General features: G+C 39.2%; 1 protein-coding gene across 13 annotated transcripts in view; it reads right to left on the bottom strand.

Moving 5' to 3' along the window:
- ARVCF (ARVCF delta catenin family member) overlaps window positions 1-14,026 on the bottom strand; it is a 292,172-nt gene that overhangs the window by 56,795 nt on the left and 221,351 nt on the right. For all 13 annotated transcript variants that reach the window (XR_006166734.1, XM_042805460.1, XM_042805468.1 and 10 more), the window contains one exon: window positions 12,649-12,832. Coding sequence is in view for 12 of the 13 variants with exons in the window: in XM_042805460.1 (XP_042661394.1) it covers window positions 12,649-12,832 (184 nt within the window). In the remaining variant the exon portion in view is untranslated. The remainder of the gene's footprint in view (window positions 1-12,648; window positions 12,833-14,026) is intronic.

Raw genomic sequence — 14,026 nt, 5'->3', positions numbered from 1 at the left:
GAGCTGTGTAACATATTTCTTATTCTCTCATTAAGTCTTAGAAATAGAGAGCGAAAACACACAAGAAAAACCTGCAGACTTAAAAAAATTAATAAATCAAATTTTACCAAAAAATGTCCTTCACACCTTTCTTGCCCCATGGCCCGTTCATAAGAGATTCTTCTATGGTCCATTTGTGCTACCACACTTGCAGCACATTTGTTTTACTGCTTTGGTAATTAACAGCATCACAGTATTCTGCATCCTGCTTTCATATTTCTTTATTTGGGTTAAGGTAGACATTGATAAGGTTATAATTGAAAAAGATATTATGAAAGTGCATCAGTGAGAGTGTATCACCTGCCGGATCTTCAACTACAGAAAAATTTACTGAAAATTAATGCCTCAAGAAAAAGTTCCCACATACATCACACATAAATAAGCATGAAAACTCTGTAGGATCAAATTAATAGCTAATTAATGCTATGAATAAGTTAACCAGATATCAAACTTTGCAGTTTTAATGTTGTTACTAACACATCAGAAAATGTATCCTTATGAGCACCTCATAGAGAAACTTCTACCCTATAAATACCCAACACTCTTGGGATTCTGATAGTCCTCTCTTCTTGGGTAATGAAATTCCTGCAGCCCATGGGATTTACCTAACATGGAACAACAAAACCCATTTCCTTGTAATTATAACCCAGACCTACTGGAGAGCTCAGTTCACATTCTTCTCCAAAAAAGTCTAGGCAACACAGATCTCAAACGCAAAGCCCAGGGAGATCAGTACCTGCTTCACAGAATCTGCTCTTTCTGCTGCTACAACGCTGCAAAAGGCAGCAAAGATCTCCCAATTCCCATTGGAATATTTGCATTTTAGATATATGCACAAGTACGCCAAACATCCCTAAGCACTAAGCAAAGGTGGCCACAGTGAAAATGAAGACAGTATGCCTTGAGTAAGTTCTCATCTGGCAATCCCAGAAATGCTCCCAGGGTTGGTTTCCATGATCCTGAGCAACTTTCCAAACTCCTGCAACTGAGGAAAACGCTAGGTTGCAATTCTGCCTTGGGGTGTTAAGGCTCTATACTTATCTACCTCCTTGAAAAACATAACCTGGTAGTCATCAGGTTATGTCCTGATCTTGGGTCCACATCTTGGTCTTCAGGAGGGACTGTAGTATGGAGATGAAGGTGATTACATGGACAAAAGAGCTAGTGCCAGTACTGGTCATTAAAAAGGACAGAAACTGAAATGGGATAGCCAACAGTACCACAGTCCACTGACCAGAGACAAGAAGAATCTTTCACATCTGCACTGGAATTGTTCTTGATGCATCTTGCAGATCTATTGCATGTTATGGAATCAAAGAGTAACTAAATCATGTTCCAAAGGAAACTTTAAAAGCAAAGTTTCTAAATACCCTTCTTTCAAGAGTGATGAAAATCAACAAATAGGCAATGGATTCCAGCAGACATTAATGGAGGATCTGTAGTCATCTTACATAAGGCAATGCTCCACAGAAAGAATGCAAATCCTCGCCCAGGGCAGAAACTTTCCAAACTTCATGCAACAGATAGAAATGAAACATATGGCATCCGGAGTTGGATAAGGTAGGGTGTTTTGCTTTTCACTGAGCTTTTCTACACATTAGATAAGCATTTTATATCAGAAGGGAACTAATTCATCAGTGGATGGAGTGTTTGATACAAGACACCAAACAGAAAACAAAGCCAAAACCCGAGCTGAGGTGCTTGTTAACTGTGTTGCTTAGGAGCTAGGTTGCCATGCAACTGGAATGGCCCAAAGATTTTGGAATTAAACATGTTACCTCAGTAATTTGCTTCCTGGGGCAGTTTAATATCAAGAACCTCTATAGGTGAAGTCAAAGATACTTTTTAAGTTTCAACAACTTGAAACAGCAACTCTGCAGGGCTTATAAGGCACTGATGATGGGCAAAATCCTGTTACAAATGAAAATAAAAGTCGACTGCCTGTTCAAATAGGTGGGAATGGGGAGGAGGAACTACTTGAACTGCTTTTAAACAAAATGATAATCAGTGATACCTGCCATTCATCTCTAGTGTTTCAGTACAGTCTACTTCCCTTGCCTTGTCTCTTTACCCGCAAAGAGTCCTCTGCATCTTCCCCCACTTTTCAATACTTTTCCAAGAATCCATTCAATGAAAAATGTATTTAAAAATCAACAATAGTATCTTTTTCACATCACACTGCAAAGGGAAACAGAAAAATTCACAGTTTGCTTACTATAAATATATACAACACACTCAGGAGAGCAATTCTAGGAGCAAGACATGTAATTACTGTCCATGCTACTCAAAGTACATAGGAAGGAAACAAACTGTATGACTGACTATGTAAAACAGTAAAGCACAAATATAATTCCAGAGATTTTAAGTTCCCAGCCTTAAGCTAGAATAAGTGACCTGGATTCTTCCTCAAATTCTTGGAGTCCAAACTGTAGACAGGACAACTGAAAGAGTATTTGTAAGGATGTTCAAATATATGCTTTCCCTGGGAAAATAAAACAGAGGAGCACTCAGTAAATGTTAAATAAAAGTAAATACCTACCAGCATAGAAACACATCAGACTAGGAATCCAGTCTGTTGGTATTAAAGACTTCAAAAAATGGCAGGGAAGGTGCAAAGAAATCTGTTCGTGTTTTAGATAAGGTTATCATTATCACCAAATAGTCTTCTTAATAATATGCAAGTCTGAATGTAACATTTACATCTGCAGAGCAGAGTTGGTGGTATTCCTCACCTCTAAGATAGGTGAGCTGTTACTACTGTTTGTGCCATGCACCAAAATTATCCTCAAGAGAAAAGATTTAAAAGTAATTAAATGCATGGCATTTAATTTGCACTATTTCAACGCAAATCATGTAGAAATGTCTCCACTGTGCTCTCCCTAACAGTCTGAAAGATATAGAGTTCACATGTGGAGAGCTTTTGGTTTTGGATTTTGGGTTTTTTTAGTGATAAAGAGAAACTTGAAGATACAAGCAAGGAGACACATTTTTTTTCTCTGAAAATTAAAACTATGATTTCCAAGACCATTGTTGTGTCTGCCACCTGGCTGGAAAAGGGGCATCAGTTGTTATCCCACAGTGCTGCAGATGAAGCTGAAAGCCAGAGGTCAGAGCACTACTGAACACTTACCAGCCCACTTCAGTTCAGCAGGTGTAAAAAGCACTTCGTTTAGAAACTCAGCTGGGGATGAAGAAAACAGGTTGGTGCCTTTGGTTTGTGGTTTTTTTTTTTTTTTTTTTTATATAAATAGAAAGCTGATCTGGAAATTGTTAAGATATCCTCCTAGAAATATTTCCACCTTTTTCTGGAAGAAGCATGGACAAGAGCTGAAGCCAAGACACTGATGAGCTCTTTTCAACAGCCTCTTTGTGAACACTGCAGGGTCTCAGATTGACCAAATGAATCGTACTTTTTACTATTGTAAACAACATCCTAATAGCTATTTTTGTATTGTCAGGCTAAAAAGTAACATTGGCTCCTATATAGTCTGTCTCAGCACTGCTGAAGTAGATAAGGATACCTGTGATCACTGTAAAGCAGAGAACTACAAATAACTGGGGTTTCCTGGTGGGTTGAGTGAATGGCACTTCACAAGTGGGCTGAGTTATGTCAGTGCTGTGGCAGAGCTGACAGGCTGTACATACATCTTGCGAGATCTTGACTAACACTATCATTGAGGCCTTGCTGTCCAGACAGAGTTTTATATATTTCAGCTGATAAAACTACAAGGTTCTCACATGCCTAATTTAAATGTATTAGTTGTTCTATCCACCTACTCTGACAGTCAGAACCCTTGCTATAAGAACACACTTCCACACCCACACTTTGCTTCACTATTAAGAAATTTTTATTTGCATGTCAGCGAAAGGAGATTGATAAATAATAGCTGCAGTAAAGTACTCTATTTCTGAGTGTATTTCTAGGTACTGAATGTCCCAAAGGAGGGATATACAGCATTTTAAAATCATTCCTTCATTTCATGCAGAAATAGAATACTTCAGCTCACATGAAATACCAGAAAGTTTAATTGGTTTTAAGTTCATTGTTCTGAATATAAGAGAGAAAAATAAAGAAACTGCCTATGATAAAAAGATAGCCTGATCCAGGCGGCAATGGTCAAAGAGCCCTGTGCAACACAAAGGAATTTGGCAGCAGACAGCTGAATTGGAAATTAAGCAGATTATTTGGTCAAGAAAATAGGAAGAAGCCAAAGTCCAAATGAAATGAACAGGAAGATAGGGGAGCTCTGCTGATGGTGACATTAGGTAGGGAGCAGCTGTTCAACTAAGTAAAGGTGTATCAGATCTGAGCAGGAGATCCCACTGCAGATTTCTGCTCCGCTTACGCCTCCATTTGCCATCTAGACCCAAGAAAGAAGCAGCAGAGCAGCCCCAGTTACCCTGCATGTAAAACCCTTCCAGTTATTTGTAGAAAGAAATTGGTTTTGTTTAGTTGGTCACATGCTTCAAAGAGGACATACCAAAAGCCACCCCTGAAGAAGGACTCTGCAAGCTTAGTCTGTGCTTCAGTGATACTGGCATAGAGCAAGAGGTCTACACAGCACACTGCCTCCTGTCTCATATTCATATTGGCACTGCCTATAAGAGCTCCTTGCAAAAAGCAGGGGCCTAACAGCCAGCAGTACAGTTTAACAACATACAGATTTAAATTCCATCCTTTGTAATTTGTGGCTTTCTATATCTAAAACATCATGTAATGCCTTTTCAGTAAAATGCTGACTGGTTACCTCCTGCATGACCTACTTGGAGGGTCTTAGCTTGCTCTCTTGTAATGCAAAACGATGCTGAAATGCACTACACAAGAATTCCACGATGCCCAGCAGCTACTTAGCTTCCAAAATTATTCCAGTGTCTGCTTGGAGGAAAGGCTAAGGGGCTCTGCCTGTTTTATCACACATGCTTGCTGCAATGTGAAAACAATCTCAAAAATACAAAAATGAGGCAGTATTTATCCAATAAAGGATCATGGCTCACATGTCATCCAAAGCAAGCTATGTCCATTACAGTGACTGCGGTGAGCTTTGCTCCAGTCTTGCTCTTATTCCCACCATAGTGACAGACATGTTTGTAGATTCCCTTCATTGACAGTCAAGGGAAAAGGGACCTAGATTCATTCCTAAGTAAAGGCAGAAGGCAGTAAGCAAGTACACAACTTAAAATTTATACTTCAGATTTGATTGTAAAGCATTAAGGTTGCATGTAACTAGGTTATGTCTCTGCTGCTAAAATCTATGCATAATTTATATATATTACAAGCTAAACATCAGGAACTGTCAGGAGGAACCCTAACAGCTCCTTACTAGCACGAATTAAACGCTCTGCTCATCATATAAGCCCCAGGACAGCCATATGCTGTGATCCTGCACAGTATCAGTAAGCTAATTAAGAAACTGCCTTCGCTTACTCCTCTCTTGTGTGGATTTTTAATTTGAGTTGTTTTTTTTCCAGTCTGGGTTGGGCAGATAAGCTTCCCCCTTTTCCATGCTGCTTGCTGCCTCCAAAGTAAAGATTCACAGGCAAATTTCTGCTCGGTTTTTATCTCCTTCTAGAACTATTCCTTCACTGAAAGTCCAGTTCATAAGTACCTGTTGCAGAACAAAACACTGACAGTATCATTAGCTCCAGTTTCTGGAGCAGCTATCTCCCAAAGGCTCTACCCAGTATGAAAACAGTCCAAGTGAACCAGCCTCCAAAGCGTGGTGGGTGGGTGGACAGAAACATGGCAGCATCTGCCTTCATCTTCTCTGGATGGGACAGAGAAGTGTTAAGCTTTGTAAGAATTCCTGTCCAGGCCTCCTTGGTTGAACAGCTGCTCTACAAAAACCTACAAAAGGACTACTTGAACTATGATAGGGGAGCACACTGATTTAAGAGGAAAAGTCAACCAAATGATTTTGTCAAAGAATCCTCTCTGGAGTGGGGAAGTTAGTTGCTGTAAGGAGGGCTCTCTACTAGTGCTACTACTTGTGAAGCTCAATTACTAATTTGCTGCTGATGAAAAAAGAGAAAGTAAAAGCTGACACCTGAAAACTCATATTTACATATATGCTCTGTCCTGTCATGCTTCAATAAGCAAAGTTCCCCTGACACCAAGGGCAGCTTGGCTAGCAGCACTGAAGCAGCATCATCTGAGCTTCACCTCCTGTACCCTGCTGTTCTCTAGACAGTGTTTCCAGGTCAAAGATTTGCACTGAAGTGATCCTTCAGTCAGCTGGAGACAAAGACTGCCTCAAGTATACAAGAGTGCATGTAGGACAAATATTACTTGACTGTCACCACATACTATTATCATGCCTGCAGGATTTAAAGATGGATAGAGCTTGAAGGTAATTCACTTCAAAAGCTCTAATTCCCAAGCACTTTTCTTCAGAGAAAAGCCATACATTAATCATTAATAAGAAAGCAGGGCATATGCACCTGGCTTTGATAGCCTTTCCTCCTTTCCTTCCTCTAATCCAGCATGCGGAGATGGGAAGTAAAAATGGACACACCAGGTCACCGAGACACTCATACAGTCGTTGCCTGGGTGCAAAGAGAGACAATTTTTCTGACAAAACAAGACCACAGATTCTGTTTAACAAACCTTCTTCACCTCCACATGCCTCAGACACACACACTCCAGCTACAAACAGCGCGTGCTGTAGGTGTTTGCATGCATACATATATTCACAAGTATATAAAGATATTAGCACTTGAGGAATAAGTCCATTACCATTAAGCAGTGTTACAAATGACTGAAGCACTGTAAGTTCCATCTGCAGGGCAAGGTGTAGATGCATATACCCTAATGCTCTCTGTCTGTCCTCCTCAGAAAAAGGCTTAAAACATTCTCATTAAAAAAAACTCTATTTGGCACATCCTAAGTATTAATGATTTACCATCAAGCTCCTGCAGTCCTCCTTCCTCTGAAGTACATAAAAGTTAACAGGAGCCTTCACATACTTATACCTAATTCCTCATCCTGGTGGAGTATGTTTTTGACTCTGAATCTACTGATTCCTTATCTCATGTCTTCAAATACTGTATCTCACACTTACCGTAACTTTTAGGTTTTGATTCTATGTGACCGAACTCTTAAATTATACCTACAGGAGGTGCTTATTCCCAGTTGTTGTCTCTAGGATTAACCACTTCAAAATCCTTGAACTACTGGTATTTACCAACTTCAGGGGAAGGTAAAGACAGAGGTGCCAATCCCATGTTAAAGACAGCAAAGTGAAAATCAGTGACTGAAGTCCCGATCCATTCAGGCACTCAGGAGCCTGAATCTCACCAAAACCAGACGGAGTTAAGGCTATTAAAAACTAGACCACAAAAAAGTTTATACCATTAATCTTGCCTGTAATTATGTCAGAATAGTAGCAGAACAGCAATTAAGCCCATACTTCTCAAGTCTCTCTTTACAGCTCTAGCCACCAGGTTGTCCCTTCTCAGGAGCTGATGTTGGACAAGCTGTTATGTGCAATTTTGATCTGAAGAATGCATGTTTTTAGTGGAAGCCAAGTGGGTGCAGTTTGTGTTCGTACACCCACGGCCTGGTCTTTGAACCCTGAGGCTATTTGTGAATGTGAATTTCTGTGTACTTGGAGAATTGACAAGAAACGCTGCAACTACAGATGGTACCCTGGAAAAAAGAGCACTTTGCATCTGTTTGGTATGCAAATTAATTCATTTAACATTTGTTGACAGCAGGTCAGTTTAGCACAGGAATCAGGCTAGAAAGTTGGCAATTTAGAAACTAAGTTCTACACTGTCCTCTTAAAAGTGAAAAATTCAAGGGAGAATTAAAAGTAATTAGGCAGAAAACAGCAATTAAGCCCAGGATGAATTTCATTTTTATACCATTAAAATCCTTGCTGCTTCTAGAGAACTAGGAATCATGATGATGGATATCTACCCAGAAAACAAAAAACCAATGTGACTGCAGCAGCACACTCTGACTCACAGATGTGGCAGTTCCCTTCTAAAGCAGAGAAGCACCTTAGGAGAAACCTGGAGACACAGTGAAGGTCTGTGGCACTGCATGGGTGCCCGTGAGCCAGCCTTACCTCCGTCAGTCCCACAAGCAATTCAGCTTGTACTGTTCTCCTAAAGGGTTTGGATCAAAGTTTCAGGAAGGATCATGAAATGGCCTTGTTAAGATGCACCAAATCATTACGTTATTTAAACTGGAGGAGAATACAATTTAAAAATGAATGCTTCTGGATTGCAAATACCAGGTATGATTTTGTGATTTAAAGGGGGGGGAAAAAAAAAATGACAGTAACTAGAAGAGACATTCTCCATGTATCTAGAAGAATAAAATACAATGTGAAGACATGAAGCTTGTAGTCCAAATGAAACAAAGGAACATCTGTGAATATTTAATGATTCTCTCAGCAAATGTCTTCCTTACTTTCCTAGTCTGATTTTTCCATAACCAAAAATCAACTTAACTTCAATAAATCAATCTTTGCTTTGTTTTTCACTGCTCCTTTCAAGATTTCCACCATACCTATTTCTCTCAAAAGGTTCAACACAATATAATACAACCTTTATTTTATAAAATTACACCCAAGGTAGCATCTATCACAAGGCTTATGGCCATTTTAAATAGAAAAATTATTACTGATATTGCAGATCCATGCATCATATTTGGTCTGCTCCTAGAAACAAAACACAGCAATTTAAGAGGAAAGATCTTTTTCCCGATCTCAGAATGAGAATGGAGACAAAATTATCACCACCTGCACTAGTTTCTGAAAAGTTCAGTGCTCCTTGGTAAAGATTACAGAAAAATAATGCAATAAATTTCATTATCAGATGATAGTTTGCAAATTGGCTGTGCTGCCAAGTCTTTATTTTGCAAAGGGGAATAAAAGATTTGCAAAACATTTGTTTGAAAAAAGTTTTTGGCAAGTCAAATACAGAGTGGGATGGCACACAGAACCCACTTGTCATGTTCCAGATGATATCAGGATTCAAAAGATCCCTACAATGGCCACAGTCATGGGAGAGGGGCTTGACTTTAGAAGGACCCATTAAACAATGGTCTCCGAAGTCAGTATAAACCTTTACCAATTGCATTTTTTCCCTTTGACTCTTACTGGCTATGTATACACTGTCAGTTAGCTATGGTAGTTCGGTACAGGAATCACCAAGTATCACAGGTAATCCCAGAGTTATTTAACTCATGGCAAAAGAGAAAGCATTTGAATGGCTTTCTTGACAGGAACAAACTTTGCACAATTTCTCTGATTTCCAACTTGCAAATGACCAGGTCCAGCGCTACTCAGTATCACGCACAGGGCTCTCTCAAATAGCAGCTCAGACAGATCCATTCCCGAGTGCAAGTCCTTTGGCCATACTGACCAAAATCAACATCAAGCATGACAGATGAATTTTTGTTACTTCAGAAAGTGGGTAGAGATCAGGGCTTTACAAAGCCAGTAAGCTATCTTAGCTTTGGATATGGTACAAAAGAGTGTGTGGATCATGCCTCTTATCTCGCAAAGTTAATTCCCAAGTAAAGCAACTCTGGTGCTGGTACAGATGTCTGCTAAGATATTGGCCCCAATTACTGACCCTCTGCTAAAGCACCTGCAGCACTACACTACGTGTGCTGCTAATACCAGACGTTAATATACCCTTAGGCACATGCAGGCCAAGCTGACTACATAGGATACAATTCGTCCTGCCCTGCTCAGACCTGGATATACACCAGCACTTGAACTCCCAAAGTGAGAAGGGAGAGAGACTTAGATATTACACAGGGGAAAAAAAGTATTGTTGACAGGATAGGACTGGAAAGGAAAATGGAATGAATCAGTATTTGAAGAAGAGGTAAAGATAAATAGGTGGTGCTTTTTGTTTGATTTTTTATTTAATTACTTGTTGTAATTATTTTAAAATAAGTGTTTCCATGGCTCCACATTATCAAAGGAAAGACCTAGATTAAGAACAAAGTAAAGATGAGAAAGCAGTGTAAAAAAAAAAGGGGGGGGGGATGGACACAGACACAATTAATTAACTGGCAGTTCACGCTGTGAATCACTGAGTTTGAAACGAACTCGCCCACATCTGCTGATAAACTTCAATAACTGAAAAAATTATACTGAAATGCATGCCATCCTGTGTGCATAATGCCTGTCCTCTGCTTAGGTATCTTAGCTATCTAAACTACAAGGACATTTGAAATCTCAGAAGTTAAAAGATTCTTTCAGTTTTTTTGGAAGATAACACAGCACACACCTGAGGCTCACTTCCAAAGGAGGCTGGCACACCATTAGGAGGGCTAACATCCAAATTAAGTATGAAATTGGTAAACAGTTCGTAGTCTGCAATAAGCTCCATTCATGGAAAATTTAATTTCTAAGACCAGCTACTGTGTCAACAAGACAATAGTAGGCAAAGGCGTTGTTTAAACACCCATGTCTGTCATACAGATGGCTGCAACTATTTATTCTCTGCTGGTGTTAACTACCTTATCTTGCTGGTACTTTTAAGTATGAGCTGCAGAGGATTTCAACAAACAGTGTAAATTATCTCCAACAGTAGTAACAATAATTACTTTTGATATGTCCTCTTTAATCCCTAGATCTGGAAGTGCTCTACAAAAGGTATGTAATATGATCGACACTGTAACAAGAATTACGACAGCTGAAAGACAGCTCATATCTCACATACTCTTGCATCTTTGTCTGTTGTCCCAGATGCCCTTTATCTCACTGCAAGGAGGAGAGAGTAAGACAGTTTGTCCTTCCTCTGCAAGTGGTTGCTTGGCACAAGAGACATGGACAAACCACCTCTTCAGATTACCTTTCCCTGCTAACCTGCAATCATGTCTCCAATTACCTTAAGCAACTACTTTCAGGTATGAAATAACCTTGCCCCATGTCCTCCTGAAGCATCAAATTTTCCACAAGGAAACACGTAGTCCCACATGACTATGACAGCAGAGACTATGGATGAAAGGACTGAAATACACTTTCCCCTTTCAGCAACAGAAGCAGTCACCATTCAGTGGTTGATGAAGTGCATCAGGACCACTTTGAATTACCCAAGTTCAAATTCTCTAACTAATGTATGTCGGTACTACCATGCTCCACACTCCTCTTCATTAGCCTTAAGAATACAATCTCCAAAGTGGCAGAAGCTTTTGCATGTTTCATAAAAACAGTACATTTAAAATTAAAAAAATAGAATAAAAAATAAAATCCAACAAAAAAACAACCAACAAAAACCCCAAAGCTATCACGGAATGTAGAATTTCAAGTGGATCCACATATTAATAAAAATTTATGATGTAGATTAGGTTAGTCTACTAATGATCAATTTATTGTCTACATTTACTGGAGAATCTCATATTCATTCAGGTAATCCTTTTATCCCCCATCATGACTAATTTCCTCTTGCAGAACACCATTAAAAAATGAGACACTAGTAAGTAAAAACCTGTGATGTCTAGAGCCTACTTAAAGGACCTTAGTTTCCAGTGGGACTGCAAATAATTTCAGTAATGGGTCCTTTCAGAACAGTTTTCATTACCTTCTTCATTTGTGAAGTTACTCAAGGGAATAGTTACTGTAATTTAGAGACCACAAGAAACAGAAATGAACCAACTTCTGAAGAAGCATTAATCAGTAGAAATCTGACATGAGTATACTTCAGAGCAACAGAAGGTACGATGCCGAATCTTTATTAGTTTTATTCAAACTAATTGACTTCTTCATAAAACTGAAGAATCTAAGAGGGCATTTCCACTATTTTATTTCACAGAAAGGCAAAATGAAAGACTGTGTTAGGGAACTTCGGTTCTTCAGACTGCATTAGGACTCCTGACCCCAGCTTCTAGCATCTGCTGTCCTACTCTCAAGGTGCTCTCAGAAATGCAAACACAATTTTTAATCAGAAAAGGCTCCTTTGCAAGGAATATCAGAAATAGGTTCCTAAATGGTCAGTAGTCCAAGTTCTTAACTAATTTGCTATCGGTCCATAGTCACTTTATCTTAAAATAGAAGTGTGTCCACAAAAGTGTTTGTGACAAACTGGATCCATGTTTCAGGCTCAGTGTAATTCCATGAAATCAGTTCCCCAGCATCTGCAAAAAAACGCCTTTTGATAGGAGAAGGCCTAAACCAAGGAGGGAGTTGTTTGAAAACACACTTTTCAAATAGATAAAACCAGCACCAAAGGAAGCAGAGAAGGTACTCAAAATTTGCAGAAACAGCCCACTGATCACAGTACAGTAGAAAAATGGAAGTGTCATTCTCAGTACTTGTGGCACAATTTGCATTGCAAAATGCTTTTTCGGTACTCAGCTTGGCAGTTAACCTTACCTGAGTCACTCTCCATTGTATTATACACCACCTTATACAGGCCCACTCCCCCTAATAACTGACCCCGCTGGACAGGCCTACATTGACAAGTCCTACAAGAGAGTCCATGGCAGGCAAATATCTCCAAGCACTGCTATTGTGGACACTGAAATGGGGATATCTCTGCCAAAATGAAAGATATATGATACTTTATTTCAAATCAAAATAATTTGAACAAAATCCTGAACACAGGATGTGGTGAACAGATTAATACTCCACAGTTCTGCCTTACCGTAAGCAACCAGAAGTGTTCTTGAAGACAGTTGTCCACTCAGCATCACGAGGCTTAGAGTCTTCATTTGGCTCACTCTCCCAACCTGAATGGGGTATAATGACCTCATTGGTAAGTGTCTGCAGACCATGGTTGATGATGACCATCTTCAGGGGCTCATAGGAAGATAAGTTCCACAGGGTGCCTGCCGGAGAAACAGCAATTATTATATAACAAGAGAATAGTAACTATTTAAAATATTTTGATTAACTACAATTACTAGATTCACAGAGAATCACTAGAAGGTTAAATCATAAAACTAAACAAAAAGCCGAAACCACCTGATGAGACTCTAGACCTGCACACAGCTTAGGGAAAATTCCACGGTCACTGTAACAGAAACACTTCCAAAAGCATGGAAACACTTTTACCAAGACATAGATATTGAAGTCATCAAGTCCTACAACAGGGTACATAAATGCGATGCGCTGTTGGAGATTAATAGGATTTTTCTGCTATATACACATTTTGTTACACTTTTACGTCTAGCTATGCCTCAAAAAGTAAAAATTAATCCAGTGCAGCAGACAAGTATATTGAACAAGTCTTAAAATCAGGGATGAATTTATGGAGGATCATTGATCTTATGCTTATCCTCTGCACAGGACAATATTTCACTCAAGACTCGTCTCTATTATTTACTTTCACATTTTCTTGTCACAGGTAGTATCTGTGTTCAAATCACAAGGTGCCACAAGCATATGATTCCTTGAAGAAGTTGAAAGACAGAGGAGTTCTGGTTCTCCATTTTTACCTGTTATAAGCCAAAGTAGACAGAAGTCAAACATCAAAACAATGTAACAGAAGAACAGTCTTACAAATGTAAAAATATTCAGTCTTAGAGAAGCAATACAATTTCCCAGCAGACCTGTATCAGTGCTTTGAGAGTTACGGCTCATAAGGCTAGAACTAAAACAGGACATTCACCTCAGAGAATTTCTGCATAGGGCCAGCCTGGTAATATTTGAGAACTACCAGTAACAACACTTGTAGGAAGCCAGATGCATAATTTTGATCTCCAAGGAAAAGGGTAAAGACTAGCAAAACCTCAGAGAGACTGAATGGACAAACTAGATTCCCCAGAACACACAGGAAATCTTTCCTAAGTGGACACAATATTAACCTACATCTACCTATATTTCTACAGCTGTGAATCTGTGCGTATCACAGTGAAAAACATAGATATTCACCTCTTCGTGTACATGTCTATAGAAAACCACAGAAGAGTAACGAAGGTGCAACCTTTTATTGCAGTCACTTTCAAGCACTCCAAGTTTTAAAACATACAATTTTTAAACTTTAAAAATGACTGGATCTATTACTTTTGTCACACAGTTTA

Source organism: Tyto alba, unplaced genomic scaffold (genome assembly GCF_018691265.1).
Source record: "Tyto alba isolate M040663 unplaced genomic scaffold, T.alba_DEE_v4.0 Super-Scaffold_44, whole genome shotgun sequence".
Taxonomy (NCBI): domain Eukaryota; kingdom Metazoa; phylum Chordata; class Aves; order Strigiformes; family Tytonidae; genus Tyto; species Tyto alba.
This window is presented reverse-complemented; position numbering and strand designations above follow the sequence as displayed.